At 41.2% G+C, this 22,316-nt stretch overlaps 1 protein-coding gene across 2 annotated transcripts in view; it reads left to right on the forward strand.

The window, feature by feature from the left end:
- mpped1 (metallophosphoesterase domain containing 1) overlaps positions 1–22,316 on the forward strand; it is a 105,415-nt gene that overhangs the window by 12,361 nt on the left and 70,738 nt on the right. For both annotated transcript variants that reach the window (XR_014272459.1, XM_082511639.1), the window contains exon 4: positions 21,174–21,399. Coding sequence is in view for 1 of the 2 variants with exons in the window: in XM_082511639.1 (XP_082367765.1) it covers positions 21,174–21,399 (226 nt within the window). In the remaining variant the exon portion in view is untranslated. The remainder of the gene's footprint in view (positions 1–21,173; positions 21,400–22,316) is intronic.

The following is a 22,316-nucleotide window of genomic DNA, read 5'->3' on the forward strand; positions in this document are numbered from 1 at the left end:
TGTTGTCTTTCCAGAGGATACACCAAACACCTTCTGGCAGCTTCCCTCACCACTTCAGCTGTTCTTACCACCCGAAGCCTTTCTCGACTCCTCCCTGTACTCTCTGAGACATTCTTCCACAACTCCCAACATGTAATCTTTGCCTCACCCTTTATTTACTTACTCTCCTCGACTTCCAGAGCCAACCCAACGATCTTCCATTTTTCTTGTCGGCACCATACCTACCCAACACTTCCTCGTCTCTTCTGTTGTCCAATGAAGTCTGCTCCACCCACCACTCTCTCTCTCCTGGGGACACTTTAAAGAATTCCTCTTTCTTTTCTAACTAACGTCCAGCCTGTGGGGGATAAACACCAACAACATTCACCTCTTCAGCCTCCAGCTTCAAATTCATGATCCTGTCTGATCCTCTCTTTGCCTTCACAACTTATATGTGCTCATTCTCTCCATCATATCAGCCAGCTCTCTCCCTTCACCAGTCATAGGCCTTTACTTGCACCTCCACACTGCAGCCTTTCCTTCTCTTTATCTGCGTCAGAACACACGTTCCTCTTCCTTTGTCTTTGGCCAACAGCAGCACAGTTTCCACCGGCATCCTGTTGAACGACGGCACCAGAGGCGGTCGTTGTTAACCAACCGATCTGATACGGAAATCTCATTCTTGATAATCTGCATGTTTGATTGGGTAAAGACTTTATGCCACATTCCTGACACAACTCTCCCCATTTCTGCAGGCTTGGTACCAGTGTTAGGAGGACACTGGCTTGTCTGTGTGTGGAGTCCTGTCAGCCTGCCATCTCAAAACAAATACAAATAATGTTGTTTTCTATCAAAAGGTTGTTTTTATTAAACATTACTGAAACATATCCTCACACACAACAAATTTGAGCTGCCTGAAATTTGTTTTCACTCTCTCACTCTTTAGTGCAGCCTGTAACGTACCATTAGGGGTGGGGAAAAAATCGATACTGTGTAGTATCGTGATATTTTGTTTGCTAATAATGTATCGATACAGGGACGGCAGAAATCGATATTTTGTTACAAAAAAGGTTTCTGTGCTCTGACTTCAGAGCATGTTGATCCTTTTTCTGAGCAAGAATCCTGACATTCCTTCACTGTCCAAATGTGTTTAACTGTTTTTGGCAGCAATAAACACGACAGTTTACTTATTTTAATTTAAGACATGTTTTATTTTAATTAAGTTTAAAACTTTTTTATTTAATGTAAAATTATTTTGTTTTAATTTACTTTCAAATTCTTCAGTTGCTGAAGGGGCTGCATAGTTTTCATATTGCATAGTTCAGAATAGCTATAATTGTACCAGATGGTTGCATTCAGTTCAGTGGGACTAGACTGTAATACAAACCATTCAGTTTGTCAACAATAAAACTGAAATGAGAGAAAGACTGAGTGCGAGACTTTGATATTAGATAAAATGAATATTGATAAAGTTTACCTTTATGTACAGAATCTGAATATCGCAAAATATTTAAGAAAATTGCAATAATATCGTATCGTGGGATGTATGGTGATTCCCACCTCTACGTACCATGTTCCCTTAATATTACATAAACAACGTTTATTAATAATTAGTGACTCTTGTTTATATTTCTCTCCTTCCTGTCTGTTAATGGAGTTGTTGGAGTAGGTGTTTTGTTCCTGACGGGTTTTTGACTCTAAACCAACTTTTCAACCTTCTTCTTGTCTGTTGCTGCTGTAGGTGCAGCAGATACAAACTGCAGCAGAACGGACGCTCAGCCACGTAAAGAGCTTCATATTGTTTTGTAGTGGTTTCAAATGACTTAGTGATCATTTACAGATCACGATTAAAGCATCCGTATTATGAAAGTCTATAAAAGTTGTTGTGAAAAAACAGGAGGTTTAGTGCCGACGGCAGAGTGAGTGATCTCCTAACTGCAGCTGCTCTTATTCCCCTCCATGGACCCAAGCGTCCGAGCAGTGAGCGAAGTCTCAGGTTGGTGCTGATGTCAGACCAGCTCCTTCAAAGGCGGCTCTGCCATCATTGGTGTTAATCTGTTAAGTTCCCCAAACCTGTTGTTTTTAATGGCTTAGAACTTATTTATCAACAATAATCTGTAAATTATTTATTAATAATAATTAACTTTATTATTTATTAACGTTTTATGCTTTGTCAGCGCCATGTAAATCAAATACTCATGAAAGTTAAGTTTAGTTGGCAAAGAAATTCCTGCCGTGCGTCCTTATATTCTTACACCCTTTGTTAAGAAGAAAGTAAAGGAGCCTTTAGAGAATTCAGACTTGTTTTCTTTGACTTTTGCTCTGCTGGAAGCTTCTTATCTCTGTACTGACTAAGGAGCGCGTGTAAGTCTTATCATCGCCACGTGAAATCTGTTGAAACAGGAAGAAGTAACCTCGCACGAAGCTGAGCAACAGCGGAAAAAAAAAGTTCAGTGTTCGAATCTACAGAAAAGGCAGAACAGTTCCTGCTATCGCTGCCTTCATCGTCGTCATCCACACCTTTCCCCGGTGAAAATCACGCCAGGAAAAGGTGCGTGCCTGTAAAGCTGTCTGAAGGAGGGAAGCAGACAGTAGAGGGAGATAAGGGGAGAACTTGTTGTCCTTCGCCTCCTTCCTCGCTCACACACACGGGAGCTGTGGGGCGCGCGAGATGTAAATCCGCTAGCCTGCACTCCAGCGGTGAGAGAGGCGACGTAAGAGACGGGAAAGAAAAGATAAACTGAGCCAAATGCGCCTGCTGCTGCCTCTGAAGTCAGTCTTTCCTCTCTCCATCCCTTCCTGCTCCGCTCTCCCATTATTTCCTTCTCCTCTGCAACCCCGCCACCTTCTCTCCACTGCTGATATAAATATTTATAATGTGGCTATTCCTATTCTTTCTGTCCTTTTCATTCCCTCCTGTTCCCTGTCTCTGTCACACGGATGTTCTGTAGATGAATGTAACTCCTGCTGTTTAGTGTGTGCTGAACAGATTTGCTGGGAGATCAGGTTTAGCGTATTGATTTGGAAAGAGCGTCTGTACAAACTTCGGTCAGGTGTTACCATCTGCTCCCAAACTTTCTGCTCTTTCATCTTTTCCTCTCCTATCAATCTTTGCTTTTTTCTCCCCCATTATTTGTCTTGTTCCTTTCCCTCTTCCCCCTTCTCTATCCTCCTTACCTCCCTTTCTGGTTCCACTCCTTTCTCTCCAGCTCTTATTTTTCTCAGCTCTTATTTTTAGCAGGAAGTCAGTTGGCTCTTGGGGCTGCTGGCAGCCATTCAAGGCTTTCTCAGAGATGGCAAATGTTGCAGGAGAGGAGAGGAGAGGAAATTCATGCAGGGAAAGTGGTGGGAAGGTAAGGGGATGACAGGGAAGGAGAACGCGGAGGTTTAAAAATAATAGGGAGCAGAGCAAAGTGCCCATGTGTCTCCCCAGAGGGATACTGCCTTACTTTGGTAAACTCGCAGCTCATGGACCTGATGCCACACTTTTATTGTCGTGGTGATCCATCCTGTCAGTCAGTATATAAAGGATCTAATGCTTCATCTCATTTACCTTTATTTATTTATGTCTTGATTTATTCATTTATATTTCTCAGGGCTTATTAGTGTAGCAGAAGCCACCAAACACTCTTTGGTACTGTGCCCACATCCATCACAGGATGTGCAACGCTTGAGCAAAGTCATTGTTGCTTTTGCAGCAAATATTCTGGCCTGCCTCAGTCAGATCTTCACATTTCTCTGCAAATTCAAATTGTAACCCTTGAACAGAGTAATCTGCTCTCCACAAAAGCCCACAGCTTTACCTCTGACTTCACTAAATAAACACTTTGAGTTCATGTATTGTACAAGCTCTACATTCTGCATCAGTGTTGCTTTTTGTAAGACTCACATCATCTCTTATAAATGTCTGTTTTAACATCATTAGCGCACATGTACGTACATACGTACATTTTAAAAATAAATAAAAGTCTTCAAAAGTCTGCTAAATAAATACAGCGAAGTTGTGATTTCTCCAAAACTGGAACAAACTGTGAGCCAAACTCTGATGCTGCTCACAGACTGGGCTGGATGTGGCCCAGAACCAGAACTCTTTACTGGATCATAACTATTGCTTTAGTAATGTGTGGATCAGTGTTTCAGCTGATGATGAGTTTAATAATTTATCATTCTATAGCATCTATGTCTATAATATATTGTCTTCATCTATAATATCCAGGAATTTATATTTATAAATAGTACATATATATAGTAGCATATACAATGTCAAATATTTGCCTAAAGGATGATTAGCGGTTGAGGCACCAACATTAATAAAAAAAAAAGTGGGTCCAAGTCCAACAGACTTACTTTACTTTACATGTACTCGAGTACAGTTCAGTAAAGTTACCCCATGGCCTCGTCTGCTCATGCACCTGGTGCTGAATGACTAATGATGCTGTTCCTAACTGACATAACTACATATACATATACTTTTAATGTTAAATCCTGTGCAAACATCACACTGAGCGCTAAATAAGAGTCAGTCCATTTACCATGAACTAAAATTCTCCTGACAAAATGAATGCACAACTATTGGTCACTGTTTTTTATGCAAGCACAATGTGCATGCTGAAGAGCACTGATTAATAAAAAAGGACACGTTTAAGTGGAGCTGAAAAGCCACATTGGGCAGCTTTTCAACTGGACTGCTGTGGGCGGAGATGTTTGCAAGGAACAGGTGAGAGGAGCGAGTGAATAAATTGGGGAAAGTAAAAAAAAGGTTAGAGAGGGTGAGAGGCAGACCTGGAGCTTGTGAGCAGCGCACTTCAGTCCAATTGTCTCCAATAATGGTCTCCTTGATCAGGCTTTCAGCGCTAAGCCGTGCCTGCGAACACGCGCGCCGTAGCAACGATCCACGTGGATTTCGTAAGCTGAGGCAACCCTAAGTGTTTGCGTGTTTGTTTGTGTGCGCTGCCCTCGCTGTAGGCTTGAGTGGCATTTTTATTCATGCCATGTGATAACGGGATCTGGCAGAGCAGAGCGGGAATGTACTGCAGTGAGTGTCGAGTGTTTAAATATGGATCTCCTCTTGCTTTGGTGTCGACTCTGGGTCAAGAGAGGAGCAGCTTTAATTCTTAAAGGCTTTGTTCTCACTCTTTCTTTCCTTCTGTCTGCTTTTTCCTGATTGACATCAGTGACTCTCTTACACTTCCTTCAGATTCACCGTAGCAAAACACCGTCCAGTTGACTCACAGCGCTTTAATAGTTCTACACATATGCAGGTTGCATAAAAAATTATGAAATGTCCTCTTTTTAAAATTCGTCTGAGGTAAAAAAAACAAAACATTAATCAGTTCGTACTCATTCCACCTTTTATGCACACCTCGGGTCTTTTGTAACCTGGGACTACATTACAGCCTGTTAAATTTATTCATTTCATTAAGTTGAGCACATGGCTTCTGGTATTCTTCAAATTACTGTGCTGCTAATGCTCTGATATCATTAATGTTTTTAATGTAATTGTTTTTTTTTAAATTTTGTTTCACGCCACTATTTAGCCATCAGTGCATTTTTCATCCCGTTATATCGCTGCTTTGTCTGTGTTCATATATATGAATATATCAGCTTGTTTTATTAGCTCGTTGATACCACAGCTGTTCACCACAATAACCCTTGAAATGCACGGGACAGAGGTAGCAGTGCCGCTTCAAAAACAGCAGGAGCATTTCAGAAGTGCTAAATATAAAGTGCGGTAAAGAAGTTTCCTAATCACAGACTCTTGCATCAGGCTGAAGGAGCAGGAACAGGCAGCCAGCAAGCTTTTCTACAGTTCACCTGTTTATGCTTCATGGTGAAGCAGCATAGAGCAGATGAGACAGCCACCTGCTGAGACTAAGGTGAAGCAAACTTTGTTTGTGCTTTATAAATGAGGTCTGACACGCCCTCGTGCAGATACAAGACAGTGAAGCTCAGATGATGATGTGCAAAGAGGAGATGTGATAACCATTTGCTTCAATGTTACCATTCAACATCTCACCGGCCACGTCTTTGCCTCCATCTGTGGTTGGACTGAAAAGGAGGGTCGGTGGGAACAAAAACAAACAAACTGGGATGAAAGTCCTTCATGACTGGAAGGACCTGCAGAGATGGGCAATAACACAGTGAAGGACACACCTCCTCTGTGAGATGTTATCGGCTTTTTTTATTAGATGCATTTTTAGGTAGTGCTTCTTTAAAAATGTATCTTTACTCTTATTAGACTGTACAAAGAGAAATAACCCAAGTCTTCATCCTGCTGCTGCCTCAGGAGCGCTGGATTTGTGCCCCCCCCCCCCCCCCCCCCCCCCCGACTCCAGATTGCGAGGTCCACAGCCTTTAGCATCTTTGTTACAGCTCTTAATTTAGCGCCTGCTCTATCTGTTCCCCTTTACTGCTGAATAATAGATAAGCGACGACCATGATGCGATTGCCGTGTCGGCACTTTAAATGCAAGTGTGTGTGTTTTATTTGCCTGGCAGAGCGAGAGGGTGTCTGCTGCTCTGCACCTGCCTCCGCTTGCCTGGGTGTGTTTTATTTTTATGCCCCTTCATCTCCAACCTTTGTCAGGTGTTGAACTCCTCAACCCTTTCACCTCCCCGCTGGATCTCTTCTTTACCGCCTCTGCTGCCCTCGTTCGTCTCTTAGCTTTCTCTCTTTAGCTCTCTAACAGCGAGGTTATTAAACTTTCATAGCTGCTGCCTTTTTCTGGTCTGCTCTTCTCTCTTCCTTCACTGTTCATTCAATCCTTATTTTGCCACATTTCTCACCTTTCCTTTGTCTTTTTTTCACCTCTTTTTCTACGTGTGTTTACTCAGCAGTGAGTGCTGCTGGAGGAGATCATAATGAGGAGGTTTGACACTCTTATTGAGAAACTCAACAGAATTTCACGTGACTGTAAATTTAGGCAAACCTTTTCCCATCTGTCCCTCGCTGCTTTTATATCAGGGAGGGAAGAAGATGCAGTAGAATGCGCATCTTTTTCTTTCAAATAAGTTTCTTTTTTCCCTCTTCGAGTTCAGATAGTAAACCCTCGGTGGATATTTCTCATGAAATGATGGAAGTCTTTCTCATCATTTCCTAATTCTCTTTTTCCCTTTCACTGTTTTTTATCAGTGTTTGTAATTCGTCGTATGCAAACTGTTGCTAAATCTGTCATTAGTCCTCTCTGTCAAGCCGACAGCAAACCAACTGTTACAGGGTTAAATCTGTAACATCATCGATCTGGATTTTCACCGACTGTAGATGGTGATGTTTAGATCGAAGCAAAGCCTTGGCTAGATACAGCCTCTAGACGTGTTTGCATGGCTATGGTCTCATATGCTCTAAATCAGTGTTTTCCAACCTTTTGGGGCCACAGCACATATTTCACATTAGAAAAATCACACGGCACACCACTAAACAAAAATGTCACGAAAAGCACATTGATCATTTTTCCTGCGTACCCTGTATAGCAGAATTGGCTTGGTTTGTCCCCAGTATACCTCTTTTGCGTTCTTGTGACCACTACTCATGCTAGGGCCTTCATCTGGCTCGGAGTTTTCTCCAGGACCAGGTCAGACTGACTGCTTTCAAATATTGATCCATTGCTATTACACACTGCATGCCAATTATGTCATTTCTTTTTCGTCTTCTTCTGTTTTATTGGCAGTTGGCAACCCATTTAATTAGAGCAGTTAGTTGTACTACCCACTAGTGGAAGAGAATGTAATTGATCTGCCCGATACTCATGTCGGTCACTGAGCGTACTAATCAGGTGGAACCAGAGGATCTTCCACGGCACACCTGATCATTTCTCACGGCACATCTATGTGCCGCGGCTCAGTGGTCTTGAAACACTGCTCTAAATGGATGCTGATGGTTCGGGCATGGCACCAGGATGTCTCCTAAATGATGTGTTTTGGGCATGTCCTGTCACACTGCCACACCTGAAGGGCTGGGTGTGTCTGGTTGAACTGCTTTGGGAACTCAGTAAACAGAAAATGTGCACTTTTTTGTGCAGCATTTTATAAAACAGGGAGTTGTGCTTCACAGTTGACAGTGACAGTGGAAAAAACCTCCAGCAGAGCCAGGCTCATGAGTGTCAGCCACCGGTCGCTACCAGTTGGGATTGAGCACGCCATTGTAAGAGTACTCAAATAGGCCTGGTGTTAACAAGCTGTTCATCAGAGAAGGACAGTTCGTGTTCTCATCCAAGGTTTAAATATGACGTTACATAAACCTTGGTACTAAAGCACAATGGCCTGGAACTACCTTCAGAGCATTCCCTGCTAGTCGATGTGGTCTGATGATGTAGCGGCTTTGACGAGAACAATAAAGGTACAACAGCACAGTGTACAAGTGATGTTGTTTAGCATCAGCTAAATTTGGCATCAGTAGAAATAAAACGAAACAGATATGGGACATATGGCGAGTAGCCAGTGGTTTTATTCATCAGCATTCGTCGGAAAAACCCACGTTGCTTATTCTGAAAGTTGCAGCTTAATCTTCAGCCACATTATCCTGGAGGCAATTTTGTAACACTGAACATGGAAGCGGAGCAGACAGGATGAAAGAGACAGAGATGGAGTGTCGGAGAGTGAAAGAGAAGAGACAGACCACCTACGAGGCCGCTTGATGATGCGCTGGATCCGTCTTTGTCGCTGCTTTTATGTGTCTTTGCTCGTGTGTGTGTGTGTGTGTGTGTAATGCATTATGTTCAGCGAGGACATTGTGAAGTGTTAGGAGGTGCTGCTGTACTCAGATAAAATGTGTGTTTTGGATGCGTGGCGCAGTAGGTGGTGTTTGTGTATGCCGTCTCATAATTGCTGGCTGTCTTTGTTTTGCGTCTGCTTGTACGACTGTGTGTGTACATGTTTGTGAGTGTGTGGGGATATGCAGCAGAGTGTGGGCGGTGATTTAAATGAAATGAGTATTAAGTTTAAGCTGAGGTGGGAAGGCAGAAGTCTTCCTGCCATCATCCAATTCTACCTTGTTGCATGTTCGTCCCTTACTCACCTCTCTTTACCTTCCCTGTTTCTTTCTTTTATGTCACTGACTACTTTGTTTCCTCTGACTCGTATCGCGCACACACACACACACACACACACACGCACACACACACACACACACACACACACACACACACACACACACACGCACGCACACGCGTGCGCGCACAGACGCTGTAAAGGAATTACAACTGATCCAGGCTGAGTCTTTAGCTTGTCTGTCTTTGAACATCATTGCTGTTGCCTCTGAAGCTTCCCTTTGAATTATTGGAATTCTGTTTATGCACACACACAGAAAGGCTGGCTGAAACTGCACAGTCTGGCTGTTATCTCTCTATAATTTATACATAAAGAAGACATATATATATAAACACACAGGCTATTGACAGAGATTGGTATGCAGGTGTAATCCTGGTTGATTACACCTTGGAATTTTAAGAGAATTCCATTGCTACAACCATGGCAGATACGGCAAGAAATAAGAGCAGTAAGACAATCAGAGATGGTGCAAAAAGGCCAATAAAAATCTATACAGGAACCACAAACACCCAAAATGCTGGTACCAAGCCATAAAAACAGAACAATAAAACTGAGATTTGTAGTATTACGATTACAACTTTAATACATCGTCTATTCACGCTTTTCCACTTTATTTTACTTTCAGAGGGATGTAACTTTTATACAATATACAATACAGTGACAGTATCTGATACCACATACATTAGATATTTTACGTTTATGGTACAAGAGTCCAACATAATCTGCCAATTTGTGCTTATCCGATTACTGCTTTCAATAAAACATTGACAGAAACCTCCCAGCATTATAAAGCCTTTTTTTTACCTCAATTAATTCTGACAGAGAAGTTAATTATATCAAAACCATTATTAAAAGTAGCAATACAAGAAAGATATAAAACTCCATCACACGAGCTATTGCTGTTGGCCTGCTCATGGAGCTGTGGCTGAGTGGGCTAAGGTGCTGGATTTAGGCTCCAGGCATTTTGATGGCGTGGGTTTCAGTCCCCTCTATTTCCAAAAATACTTAACTTTTTACACTTTTTGAGTGGGGGTCGCAAGCTCGATTCCCACCCACTATCCAGTAAGGGTCCTGGCTAGACCCTCCCCATGCTAAAAAAAACCCCAAGCCAGTCTGCAGCCTGTATAAATAAAGGTTGTTTGTTGAGCTCGGGGGGGGGGGGGGGGAATATTATTATGAAAAATGAAAACAGGAATGTTGGTTACATGTTTAGCCCAGCAGTTATCAGATCAGGTTTTTGCAGAACATAGACTGTATATTAATAATGGACACAGTATCCTGATCTAAAAACCTGTATTCGTCTTGTTCTAAAAAGATCTCAGGTTGTATAAAATTCATAGGAAAATGGCCTTCAACTGCTTTGTGGTGTGAGCTTTGTTCACTGGGGCTCAGTAAACCACAATGAATATAAAATATTGTGTCTGTTTTATAAATTATGGTTCCCATTAATGTCAGAAATTAGGATAAACTAGGATATGCTTATTAAAACCTTGTCAATCACAAATCAATAACCAGTGAGCTAACCACTTGTGACTGACATACTGTCCTTCTTTCCTTAGTATCTTGTGAGGCATCCACTATATTGGACCACACCCTGACATTTTCAGTCCTGATACTCTATATGCTTTGTGGCGTGATACTGATAAGATGATATTATCTCCACTTATAATTTATAATAGTGTAGTGTTAAACCATCATTACCAGATGCTTTTAGGTGGTCTCCTCTTGGATCACTAGAGTACTTATAAAAGCTTTAGGTAGGCTAATCTCAGCATTAAAGGTGTGAATGTAGCTACTCTGATGTCACCCATTAGTTATGAATTTTACAACGTTCAAATTTTGGCACCCTAACAGTGTAATTTTGTGATATTTGGGTGGTTGGGACACAGATGAATTTGTCAGCTAAGGCTAGAAAGCTTGGTTAGCTAGCAGTAGACAGCTGTACCACAAAAAGATCATATTATAATTCAGCCCAGTAGCTACAGCGTCCTGTTGTTTGTACACCTATCAATCAAAGTACCATATATTTCGTTGTTGCAGTATATGAATGAGTAACCTCGTATTGTGGATGGATTATCTCAGTTGTTCTCCTGACTGAAGTTTGGTCCGTTTACAGCATCCTGCCATGCGATTGCATTTGTCTCTAACCATCAGGAACCCTCACGTTAACTTTTATCGAGTGGAAAAAAAAGTTAGCGTTCATCCTGCAGCTTCACTGTGTTTATGTTATGCTAATATACAACAATCGTTTTGCACATCATTATATACCAGCTAGCCCAACTTCAGTAACCCTACAAACGTCACTGCTGTTTAGTTTCCTGTCTTCATTTATGTTGGAAGTGATAGCAGAGCTGTACGTTTGAATTTTTTCAGAAATCTCTCAGTCAGAACATGCAATATCATGTTTAGGTGGAAGCTAGCGAGCTAACTTCCTGCTAACTTCTAACTCCGTTAAATGTAATAAATTCTGTTTTCATGGATGCCTGGATGTTAAACTTAATTGTTACACCTGGTAAAACAGCAGCTGATCATTTTATTAAAGATGAAAGAATTTAGACAGTTTGTAACTCTCAGTGATGCTGCAGTGTTCGTTTGACTTTGGGACCCGAAACGGACGGAGTTTAGGACCCAGATTACTCCGCGAGGCTCCTGTCTAAGGTAGGTAGTGCGGCTTCGTAGCTTACCAAAGTCGTACTAAAACATTTTGGACAGATTTTTGAGCGCCTTGTACCATATAAAATCGGTTCGAGGTCAGTAAGCACAACCAGAATTCCTACATGAGGCGCACCGGATTATAAGGCGCGCTGTTGATTTTTAAGAAAATTAAAGGGTTTTAAGTGCGCCGATACGATACGATAGTCAGACTTGCTCTGGATTCTTTAGTAGTTAATGAACTTAGACGTGTACGAGCTTTGGAAACTGGAGTGGCTGTTTCTTGTTAGCTAACTGTCTTGTTCTGTTACCATGCTTAGTACTTCATTGATGAGCCAAATATTAAAAATACTGACCTGTTTTGGGGCAGATCACGCCATTAGTGTTAACGTTGTGGCAGACAGGCGCATTTTTAGCTCCCAGGAAGAAAGAGATGAGGTGAAATATCCTCCCTTAAAGATGCGTGTTTTAAAGCCTATAAATGCAAAAAGAGGCAATTAAAAAATATGACACAATAACACAGAAAAAACGTTCTCACTATAGTAACCTCACATCCAGTCAATGACATTCAACAAAAAAAATATGAGACTTATATAAGGTGTTTTAGCTACACAAGGCTCATGTGCAAACATAAGAATGAAACTGTAATAATCTGTTGCTTTTCCTTTAATTTAATTTTAGAAAAAAGTTTTGGTTACTGCTTTTCACACACATGCATTCACTCATACTGACACACACACACTGGTATTGATTTAATCATTTTGGCTTGGCAGGAAACATTTGGCCTCTATTTTCTGCAGTAGCACACACACAGAATTTCTAGACACACATACTTTGGTATTAAGTTATTTGGCTGAACATTTTGGCTACTATTTTTTTTTATATCTGGAGTATACACACACAAACACGCACACATACAGAGATAGGATTTAACTTTGTCTTGGCAGGCAGGAAATGTCTCCTTTTTATTTTGTTTGTGCATCCACACAAGCGCACATATAAGAGTACACACACACACACACACACACACCAATGCACACACAATGGGCAGTAATCCCCCTGTACATGCAAGAGCTTTGGGCAGAGCAAGGATTTTCCTCTTCAAAGAGCAGACCACCCATTGCAGCATCAGAACAATGGTGGCCGAACTCCGGAAGATTTCATGTGGTGGCAGTTGGAGTTACACACACACACACACACACACACACACACACACACACACACACACACACACTAACAATCTATTCACTCACATATCAAGATCCACAGACATTATGCTTATGCACCCAACTCCAGGGATCAAGCACATCTATGCAGGCTGCACATGCAACCTTACATGCATTTACCCTCACACTGACCACCATTTGGAGTTAATGGAAAGATGGAGGTTTTTGTGGTGACACACAGACAGCCAGACATGGAGCAGATCTGGGATGTGCATGACTGGAGGGGCCAGGCACTCAACAAAAGAGTGAAGACAATGAGTGAGAGAGGATTGAAAAAGAACCAGAGAGAAATAAAGGGATGAAGGGACGGAGGGGGAGACTGAAGTCCAGCTGTTTCCACTCCTGAAAGCCGCCTTGTGTTGCGCTGTTGCGTTTTCTCTGGTCTTTTTGTCTTTAACGCTACTCGACTGTCCCCTCTGCACCAGGCAAATTAAAAGTATTCGATGTTTAAAAAGAGTCACTTGAATTCAAAGACAAAGATATTGGGGTGACAAAGAACATTCCCCGTGTTGTGGAGGTCTGTTGCCACATATGTTAGATTTCCCCCTCACATTGACTCGCACATTTCCACCCACACCTTTTCCTCTTTTCTTCGCTTTTGTCAGAGAAGTAACAAATTCATTCTCTGTTTCTGAGCAATTTGTTCCTTGTGGACATTCAGGATAATCGACTGTATTGTTGAAAGTCTTTCTTTTTATTATTTTCACACTGAAGGCGGTTGGCTGGGATGGAAAACAGATGCAAACACTGGCTGCAGAATCTACTGTGTAACATTAAGCTATTTGGTATTCCCACCTTGTCATTTTGCAGCTTCTTCTGGGGGAAACTTTAAAAAAAATCATCCATGAAATTGAAGTTTAATTCTGGAAAGTAAAAGTGTGTGTGTGAGTGTGCGTGTGTGAGGATGGGGAGGAGGGTATTTGTGTCCAGCTGGTGGAGTTTTATATTTCTGTGCGTGATTTATTCCTCTCAGTTTACAGTTGGCTGTCAAACTTCATGGGTGAAAACTGCTCACATTGCAGAATTTCTGAGGCAACACAGATAATGTTTATTTGTTAGAGAATTTATGAGTGCCCTGTTCCTGTGCTGTTGTTCCATTGTTGTCTTGCCGTCTGTCTTTCTTGGGCTCACATGCATCCACGTGCCACTTTCCTTTATATCTTTTTTTTCTGCATTTAGATGCAGTGATTTAGTCTTGATAGGTGGGTACATATCCTCCCTCGACATCACCTTACCCAGCTATTTTATATAATGCTTATTTACAGCAGAAAAAAATGCTGCCTCCACATTAATTCATCAGTAGTAAAAACTGTTACTCAGTAACAGAATACAGCACTCACACTTCTCTCAATAAATACCTTTTTAAGTGCATTTTGCTGACATGTTCACTGTGCAACTTTTAATTGTAATGGAGAATTTCTTGTGGACAGCACGGTGGCACGGTGGTTAGCACTGTTGCCGCACAGCAAGAAGGTCCTGAGTTCAATTCCACCATCAGGCCGGGGTCTTTCTGTGTGGAGTTTGCATGTTCTCCCCGTGTTTGCGTGGGTTCCCTCCGGGTACTCCGGCTTCCTCCCACCGTCCAAAGACATGTAGCTTGTGGGGATAGGTTAATTGGATAATCCAAATTGTCACTAGGTGTGAATGTGCGAGTGAATGTGAGTGTGAATGGTTGTCTGTCTCTATGTGTTAGCCCTGCGACAGACTGGCGACCTGTCCAGGGTGTACCCTGCCTCTCGCCCTATGACAGCTGGGATAGGCTCCAGCGCCCCCCGCGACCCTGAAAAGCAGAAGCGGATGGATGGATGGAGAATTTCTTGTATGTTGACAGTGGACATATTTCTCTCACCAATTAGCCATCCCCACACCCCTACTCCATATCTGCTGGAGTACTGTTGTTATGTGTTTTTTGTCCTAAAATCCTGAACTATTTATATCATACCACTGGAACTACATCTTTTTTAGTCAGTTGATGTTTGTAATGTTCTCTTGTTGGTTAGCGCTGGCTCTGTCACTTGCTAGCGTGCTAATTTGTCCTGCTTCTCGATGCTTTACCTTACTTTTAGCTTTTAAGCTAAGGCTAGGTAAGCTACAAAACAAAACTTGGCTTGTGTAGCCAGACTACTGTCACACCACACATATAAGCATTTCTATTTTAGTTAATAGATTTTGAAAGCAACAATCATAGTAGTAGAAAAATGTTTCTCTAACGCTGCGTCCACAAGCGAGTTGCTTGTTGCACATAACTTTGAATCTGACAGCTTGTCACATGCTAACATTTCGAGTCTAATACAGTATATTTACTACAAGGTTGGTCAACAATATCCACCTCATGTTTATTCTGCTTGTATTTGCTCGAAGTCATCAAATTTTCAGTCGCTGCCAGCGTGGGCAACTTAGGAAGCTAAAATTAATTTAATTTAATAATATTAAAGCTTAACTAGCAGGCGAGAGAACTATTAAATAAATTTGAAATATTTTACATTGGTGTTATCTTTTTTTAAAATAGGTATATTAAAGTTAGTATAAACTATTTGTCTGAGTAATATGTTGTAATTGGTGTCTCAGGGTTGTCAAATTAGTTTTTACATTTATTTATTTGCATTTTATTTTGAGGTTAGTTTAGAGTTATTTTACAGAGTTGTTTGTTTTACAAAAGGTTTCTGTTATTTAGTATTTAGTAGCTAATATTAAGTAACTTTTTTCAATTTCTTTTGTTTTGTTATCATAAGGTTTTGGATAAGGTCAAGTTTAAGAAATTCAAAGCCATAGGTAAGTTCAACTCAGTTTTATTTATATAGCACCAAATCACAACAACAGTCACCTCAAGGCGTTTTATATTGTAAGGTAGACCCTACAATAATGCATACTGAGAAAAACCCAACAATCATATGACCCCCTATGAGCAGCACTTTGGTGACAGTGGGAAGGAAAAACTCCCTTTTAACAGGAAGAAACCTCCGGCAGAACCAGGCTCAGGGAGGGGCGGGGCCATCTGCTGTGATTGGTTGGGGTGAGAGAAGGAAGACAGGATAAAAGACAGTGGTGTGTCTTCATTTAACTTAGCAAAGAAGTAATTTTAAATTATTGAAATTTGTCACAAAACATCATTTGTTCCCATTTTTTTGGCAATCTAGAAAAGATTTCACAGCAAAAATAATATTATTGCCAAATACAATGTGAAAGTATACCTGGATGAAAAAATATACAATGGAGCGCTGTTACTCGTGGATTGACCTCCTCAGAGCCTGGACCTCAACATTACTGAAGCTTTGTGGGATCATCTTGACAAAGAATGGAACAAAAGGCAACCAACATCCAGATATCTTTGGAATGTCCTTCAAGAAGCTCTGAGAACTATTCAAAGCACTTCCCTCAACTTCTACAACTGAGTAGAATTACAAACAAAAGAAAGTAAAAGCACCCCTGTGGTGTATGCCTTAAGCATGTGCACCAACAGTAAACAGACAAACTCGATAGATGGGGACTGAGTGACTCGGGCTCTCCCCAGCCATTGCTTATATTGAGAGACAAGCCTCTAGCTCCTTCTCCTATTGTTGTATAATCATTTTATTCTTCATATTTTTATTGTACACGACTTCAAATTTTGCATCAAATTTGTTTCCAAGTCCACCCATCCCTCTATCCCTTCATCCCTCCATCCAAAATATATAAAAATTATTAAATAAAGTTACATATGTAAATGTGCATATACAGCTTTACATGGACAGTTATTGGGGCATATAAAATGGTCATATATCATTAATCAATAACCACTGAGCAAATATGTTTATGTGGCAAACGTGATGCATGCATGCAGAGTTTATTCCAGCTGAATTCATGATATAGATTTCTTTATATTTCTAAATATTTTCCTAGAAAGAAGATGAGGCAAAGCTGTTGCACACCTTTTAAAAAGTTATAAAATGACATTAATATTTTGCCTAAATTATACTGCTCACCTGGGTGATCATTCTTGCAGTCGCATCTAATTTATGGTATAACTGGCTGCCTTGAAGGGAGCTCCAGCAACATCATTGGATTTTACTTTGATTTATTCAGTCTAGCACAGATTAGCTGCATAAACATGATGAGGATTTCTGCTGTTTCAGGAGGAATCACTGCCATGACGTCTAAAGTCTGGGACCAAGGGTCTGTGTGCACAGTAAAAAGGTTAATTAAATACTGTACTGTAACTGACTACAGCGTGACTTTGTAAGATTGGCACTGACACATATCAGTGGCGGTTTTAGGTCGCAGCAAATCCTGCTCCACAGAGGGAGGGATAGGTTGCATTATCCACATCACTAAACCTTTGTTAGGTGATGGACTCATCAAGGGTGTCTATGCTGCTCGCGTTCTACGTTTGCGTGGTGTTTTGGATGTGAAATAGACAAGTTGTATAAGTCCTACAGTGTTATCCAGTTCAAACAACAAATCATATTTCATCATACTTTTTGCTCAGCTCATCTGGTCAGTTCAGTTTTTTTTTCTTTTCTTTATACTGTACTATGAAAAATGTTTGGTCCTCAGCAGGTCTTAAAATTAGGTAAATAAAACCATAAATGATCTACAAAATATGACATGCCTGACTGTGTGATTATTTTGTTTAACAAAAAGTTAAAATGCAGAAACAGTGCATGAAAAACCGTAAGTATTAGAATGGAACGTAAAAGCCGAGTACTGCTAATCAAATATACAGAATTCCTCCATCCATCCATTCGCTTCCGCTTATCCTTACTTAATCAATTGATTATCAATATAAAAGCATTAGCTTTGGCAGTCTGGAGCATTCAGGTGTTTGTTGTAATGCCACAGAGGAAAGACATCAGCAGTGAAGCAGCTGCTGCTGACATCAGTCTGGGAGGGGTTATAAGGCCATTATTAAACAATTTGAAATCATTATCTTACAGCGGGGAAAATTATTCACAGGTCTGGGATTCACTGGGAGTGGAAATCCCATCACTGTGCACTGCTCAGAGAAAAAACAAGAGCTCCTGTACAACTGGGGTCTACAGGCCTCACCTAACATGTCAAAGCTCAGGAAACTACATTTAAAAAAAGATGGCATGTTTGGAGAAAGTCTCTTCTCAGCAAACAAACATGGCAGCATGGCGCAGGTTTGCAACATTGCATCCAAACAGACCGCATGACCTCTCGAACGATGTCCTTTAGACAGATTAGACCAAAGTAGTAATGTTTGGCTAAAATGCACCGTACCATGTTTGTTTAAAACCAAATACAGCAGAAATATCAGCAGAAATAACTCTAACTGTCAAACACGGTGATGGGATATTTGGGCTGGTTGCCACAGTACTTGCAGTCAATCAGTTGACTATGAACCCTTCATTAATATACCAACGAATCTAAGTTTGGCATAGTCAAAGTCCAGATCTGAGTGGACCATAAGAGAGCTGTGTATAATCGAGGGCTGACAAATCTCTGGCATGTAATCGATGGCATGTAAACAGAAAACTATTACTTTACATTATTGCTGTTAAATGTGGTTCTTCCAGCTTTTCAAACACGACTTCTGCATTTTAGCTCAGTTCTAGCTGAATAAACTATAACAAATCGTGTGTTTATCTGAGCTTACCTGATCTTTAAACATTATAAGGACTAGATCATTTTTATGTTTCCTGATATGTTAAAAACTAAAATTGTTCTAAAACTGAAACATTGTTGCTCGTTTTTTAAATTGATTATATGTAAGAAAGCTGCTGAGCATCATTCAGTTTTACTTTTGTTTTCTTGGGCCACAGTTTTCTGCTGGTTTTCTGCCTAATTTCCAGTATTAGAAGGAAATAATTTTGTAGCCTTAGAAAGCCACTGTTAGCTAACTGCCCAGCATAGGATGGCAGTCGGACAGTTTATTACAGCCACAGGGCCAAGAGAAAAGAGAATGCTGAGTTCTGTTCCCCAGGTGGACACAAATACAACAGAATAGTTCGGTTTCTCTGCGTCTTCACAAGCATCAAATATTCTTTCATTATGTGTTTATTCTTCTGTATTCTGTCTTTGTTTCTTCTCTCTTACAGCAGTGATCATTAGTATGACCATCAGCTTATCTTCTTGCAGCCGTATTGTAGTTGTTGTTAGATTTATTAAATTCCCAGCCCCTTGGTGTATTTTTTAAAGAGGCTCGCAAAAACTCACAGAAGTCTTTCTATTAACATAACGAAATCCACACATTTGTGTTTCTTGACTCAGGGTGATATGTGTCCTCTTGAAGACTATTCTTGCCGGCCAGAAGATGCACCTTCCATCCAATATTCATTCTGGTTATTGATAAACAGCAACTATGCTCTTGTAGTCTGGGGCTTTCCTTCTAGACCACTCTCCATCAGAGAAGTGCCTTATCATGGGGAGTCTGTGCAAGTTAATGGTGTCCACTGAATGGCTGATAACAAACATGAGCTGTAACCTGAGTGTTACTATGGCCATAATCTGTGTGTAATGAATGAATTCACTATGACTTTTTTTCTTGTACCCCCATTAACTTACTTGAAATTTGTGAGAATAACGTGTGGCATAGAGAGGTAAATGTTAGACTTCAGTAGCCGCGGTGCAGGCTTTGGCATCGCACTTTAGAACACAGGCCAGTTGGCACGCGAAACACATGCCAATTATTGCATCAGTCATGTGCAGGGATTTTATGCATTTTGGAGCACAAATGGAAATTCTGAAAGTAAAGCACAGAATTCCCAGCGGTCCCGAGAGCTTTAATCGGTATATGATTGGTATATGATGATATTTTAGAACGTATTGTTCCTCCAACATTGATTTATTTGGGGATGACTAAGCCTCAGATGCCAAACCCTGAGGAAAAGGAACAAAAAGGAACATCTTTTGATTATCTGTGTCCGTGTGCCTTTGTTGAGGTGCAGCCCCTCATTTATGGGCCTTTTTTGGTGTCTGCTTGACAACTAAACACAAGCCCTTCTGCCAAACAAATTGGAGCTGTGTTAGGGAGAGGGGGCGGCCCAGACCCAAACTGCAGAGATGGGCACTCTTTGACAGCTGCTTTCATCTTGTTATTATTCCTCCTTCACACTCAAGGATTTTTGGGCTTCCTAAAGTATTTCTGTCGCTCTCTCCTTCCTCTTCCACTCGTTTTCTTTTTCTGTCACTGGGCTGTGATTGGCTGTTATGACAGAGCCGTCACTGGGCTGTCAGCCTCTTCTAAAGCTCGGTTTAATTACTCCTTTTCACTAACATGACACGTTCATGCACAGATGCGTGCAAACTCGCACACGCATGGGAAAGTCGCTCGCAAGCGCACACATGCTGACACACAAACCGGCGTGCTCAGCTGCGTGCCGCGTCGTCCTGCCAGCAACAAAAAAAGAAAAAAGCTGTGGTGATTGAACCCTCCGTCAGCCGTTTTACCTGACAAAGCAGACCCCCAGATGTTTGTCAGTGTTAGCTCTCTGTTTCCCGAGCCGAGCTTTGAAAACATTGTGTAGAAGTGTGAAGGCCCGGCTACTGCTGGGTTTGATGAGCTAAGATCGATCACGCGTCCTGCTGTGCCAAGCTTTGAATAGCCAATTATGGCTGCTGAAATAGAGCAGAGAATGCACGTTGACTTGAAGGAGGGAGACTTTGATTAGAAGGGGATGATGGAAACGAAGGGGCTAAAGATGCAGCAGTTATTGCCGTAGTCTATAAATGTTTAATATTCTGCTTTGTAAAGCCAACAATGATCCTCCTCATCCATCCTTCAGATAAAGATTCCCTGACGGATGCATTCAGCTATGCTTCCATTAACAGAAGACAGCAGTGCACTGGGTTGAGACCTTGACTGATGGAGGGAATCTAAGACAGATGTACAGATTTACTCGAAATATAGAGGAAAACAACTAGAAAGCCTTGTTGCATGTGAATGCCAAGCCATCTGAGCTGGGTTTAAAGTTGTCGCTCTCTTCTCCTTCCCGGGTATCTGCTGTGCTTCCCCTCTTTGTGCTGATATCTTCTTCCCGTTTCTGTTTCCCTTCTCTCTCTTTCCTTCTCTCTCATCTTTTTCCTCATCATCTCCTCTCCCTCCGCTCTTGTCATTTCTTTCTCTTTCTTTCTTCACCCTTGAAAATGATCCTCCACCACCCCATCTATTTTTCCTTATGGAATTGGGCCTCCTGATCACACTCCCCATTCATTCTTTTCTCCTTTCTTTCATTTTCCATCCTTCTTACCACTTTTGCATTCAAATTTCATTTCTTTTCTCTTTTCCCCTCTTCCCTGTCCATAACTTTCACTACTCCACTTACCCTCTCAGGTACCCTCCCCTACGACATCAAGATAGTAATTGCTGGAAATCATGAGCTGACCTTTGACCAGGAGTTTATGGCAGACCTCATCAAGCAGGACTTCTACTACTTCCCTTCAGCCTCCAAGCTCAAGCCAGAGAATTACGAGAACGTCCAGTCACTGCTGACCAACTGCATCTACCTGCAGGACTCTGAGGTCACCGTGCGGGGCTTCAGAATCTATGGCTCCCCCTGGTGAGTGACTCTTTCTTCATATTAGAACTAGGGCTGCGCGTACAGTATGTGGAGTATTTTCTTAACAAAGGATTGACTCTTTGGTTTTCTTATAGAAACATATAAATCTGCTGACACGAGTCATGCAGTGGTAACTTCAAACGTAGTCAAATATAACAGATTGTTGAAGATTTATAATGTGATGCAATCTGACATGTGGAGGTTGACTCCATGGTGTAGCGGTTTCCACATGCACATTGCACTGGCTATGCTCAATAACACATCCAATTTTCATCACAGCATCCACTTGAATTATGAGTCTACTTTCTTCAAGGTAGGAAAGTTCTTAATATCCCTTTTCATTCTCTACTAGCATATTCTTCTAGCAAGTGGAGAGTCAAAAAACCCAGTCAGTACTGGAAATATCCTTTAATTTACTGTGAATAAAAAATGAATCCCATGTATATTGTAAGGGTCTGACTGGGTCAACACTCAGTCTTGAGTTTGGCTGTTTCTACTTTTCTTCACGTATAATCTTGGCGCAAACCTCAGGCCAGGTAGCATTCAAATAAATAAATGCACTGTACATGTTACACAATGAATGAGAGAAATGGGACTGTTAGTGGTTCAGCAGTTCCTTTCTTGCCCTTTGTCTTGAAGCAAATGCATCTGTCCATGAGTTGGGCTCAAACCTGAAACCGAATTTTGTTTTTATTTTCCTTGAAAAAAATCACAAAAACACATAATTCTGGGCAGCTTTCTGATAAAGCTTTAAAGAGTGTTTTTGCACCAGTTGGATTGCTGAGGCGACATATTACACGAGAAAGTTTATATCTTCATTCTTTTAATTGCTTAACCAATTCACTGTTGCAGAGGGCAGAGCTTATCCCAGCTGCCATCACTAACACAGAGACAACCAATTTAGAATCACTAAGAAG

Source organism: Aulonocara stuartgranti (genome assembly GCF_965226115.1).
Source record: "Aulonocara stuartgranti genome assembly, chromosome: 17".
Taxonomy (NCBI): Eukaryota; Metazoa; Chordata; class Actinopteri; order Cichliformes; family Cichlidae; genus Aulonocara; species Aulonocara stuartgranti.